Source organism: Schistocerca nitens, chromosome 4 (assembly GCF_023898315.1).
Source record: "Schistocerca nitens isolate TAMUIC-IGC-003100 chromosome 4, iqSchNite1.1, whole genome shotgun sequence".
Classification (NCBI taxonomy): domain Eukaryota; kingdom Metazoa; phylum Arthropoda; class Insecta; order Orthoptera; family Acrididae; genus Schistocerca; species Schistocerca nitens.
In genome coordinates this window covers 568,890,671-568,892,581 of record NC_064617.1, presented here as the reverse complement: position 1 = coordinate 568,892,581, position 1,911 = coordinate 568,890,671, and the positions used below count along the sequence as shown (strand labels likewise).

The window sequence follows — 1,911 nt, the reverse complement described above, 5'->3', positions numbered from 1 at the left end:
TTGGTGGGGCAGCTTGTTAATCAGTACAACGAAAAAGCAGTCCAAGTTGCAAACTTAGTTTCGCCTCGAGACCCATTTTCAAACCATCGTAAAACAGTTGAAAATGGCATTACCGAAGCTGTCTAAAATGTGCAACAAACATTACAGTGCAAACAGATAACTGTATGCACTGTAAATATTCATTGCACATGATGATTTCAAAATGGGTCTCTGCCCGTAACTAGTCATCTAATGAATAAACAGTAAAAGTTTGCAAATTGGACTAGTTTCTCATTCTAACATTATTTTATTCAATTAGCTACATATAGCTAGACACTGTAGCTGATGTCTGCCGGGATTTTATGTCATTCCTCATCAATCAACATACTTTGAGCAACGCTGAAGTAGCGACACGCTGGGAGAGAGACGTTCACGAAGTTGTTTACTATCTAGAGGACAGACATGTACAATGTTATACGCATTCCACGTCCCCTTAGTATAATGTCAGTCACAAAAAAAACTTTACATCAGCATGTAGCGCGTGTCGCGAAAGTAGGAGAGTATTGCTGGGAATGCTGCTGGCAATGTCGTATCACAGTCTTGGAACATAAATGTGTTCCAGCACGGGTCGTCAGATTTTTCTTAGGCTATTAAAACTTAACGACTGAGGCTAACATTACCTTCACTTTATGGTCAGCAAAGAATGAGCCCAAGATGGAGACGACAGCGATGTCGTAATCCGCGGTGAGGCCGTGCTTCTCGTGGCGGACCTTGCGAACCACGTTGAACTGCGTGCCTCCGCTGCCGCGTGAGGAGGTGCCGGCCCTGACGGACAGGCCTCTGTTTTGAGTCAGGGAGAAGCAATGCGCGGCCGTCAGCAGCCAGGTCTCGCTGATGACGGAGCCGCCGCACACGTGCCGGCCCAGCGCCTCCAGCGACACCTGCCACGGGAATTGCGAGATATCGGCCGGCAAGCTGCCCACCACGGGGCTTCCGACTCGGTTACTGCGCCCCCGAAGCGACGGCGTGTACGGCGCAGAGCTGATAGGAGGGGAGTTGTGGCCTCCGAGCGCCGAATACTGGCTGCGCAGCATGATGGGCGGCACGGCGCCGCATGCGGACACCAGCAGCCACAGCGCGGCGGCTGACGGCAGCATCTCGGCCCTTTGTCCGCCAACGGCTGCGACCCTGTAGGCATTTACAAAGGCCCGTCATATCGATAAAGTGAAACCTCGCCCATCGGTACGTTTCTCACAGTTCAACAAGTTAACTGAAGCGAAGTGTTTGTTACACTCTGTTTCGGAATTTTGGTCAAGTTAACACATCCACATACCCTGCTCTCCACACTCGCGTGTCTAGAAGACCGTTCATTGAACCACTTTCACACCATTTCTCTACCGTTCCACTTTTACAACGCGCGGGGAAATCGAACACTTAACTGGTAACATCTCTGTTTCAAAAAATCAGTTGCTGTTTGTTGACTTAAAAGATACTTTGAAATTTCTGCACCGAAGCTCCAAAGAAACTACTATAGGCATGTGTTTGATTTGAATAGACAGTGTTAATAAGTGCTTAGAGAAGTATGTGTAGGGTGGTTTTGGTGTGGGGTTGGTGGGTGGGCATTTTACACTTGTAGTTGGACTCAGAATATTTCGCTGGCTGTGCGCCTATATATTTTTACTTACCTGTGTTGCTGGAAAATCAAAGTTACGCAACTTCCGCCTGTGTTATTCTTATGGAGATAAGAGCTGTGATAAGGAAGTCGCTTAGAAAATCAAGTGAATATCAAACAGGGCATTCGGCAGAATACGGCGCTGCGGTCAGCAACGTCTGCAACAAACGTCTGGCGCCGTTGTTAGATCGATTACTGCTGCTACAGTGGCAGGTAATAAAGATTTAAGTGAGTTTGAACGTGGTGTTATAGTCGGCGCA

The 1,911-nt window shown here is 48.0% G+C and overlaps 1 protein-coding gene across 1 annotated transcript; it reads right to left on the bottom strand.

Annotated features, from left to right (window-relative positions):
* Positions 1 to 629: 629 nt before the first annotated feature.
* On the bottom strand, positions 630 to 1,136 carry LOC126252434 (trypsin-1-like). Its single transcript, XM_049953326.1, has one exon. The coding sequence runs from the start codon at positions 1,134 to 1,136 to the stop codon at positions 630 to 632; it is 507 nt and encodes a 168-aa protein (XP_049809283.1).
* Between the last annotated feature and the right edge of the window lie 775 nt (positions 1,137 to 1,911).

What these genes read in the sequence shown, in the direction of transcription:
- LOC126252434 (XM_049953326.1), bottom strand. Translation starts at nt 1,136, where the DNA reads ATGCTGCCGTCAGCCGCCGCGCTGTGGCTGCTGGTGTCCGCATGCGGC.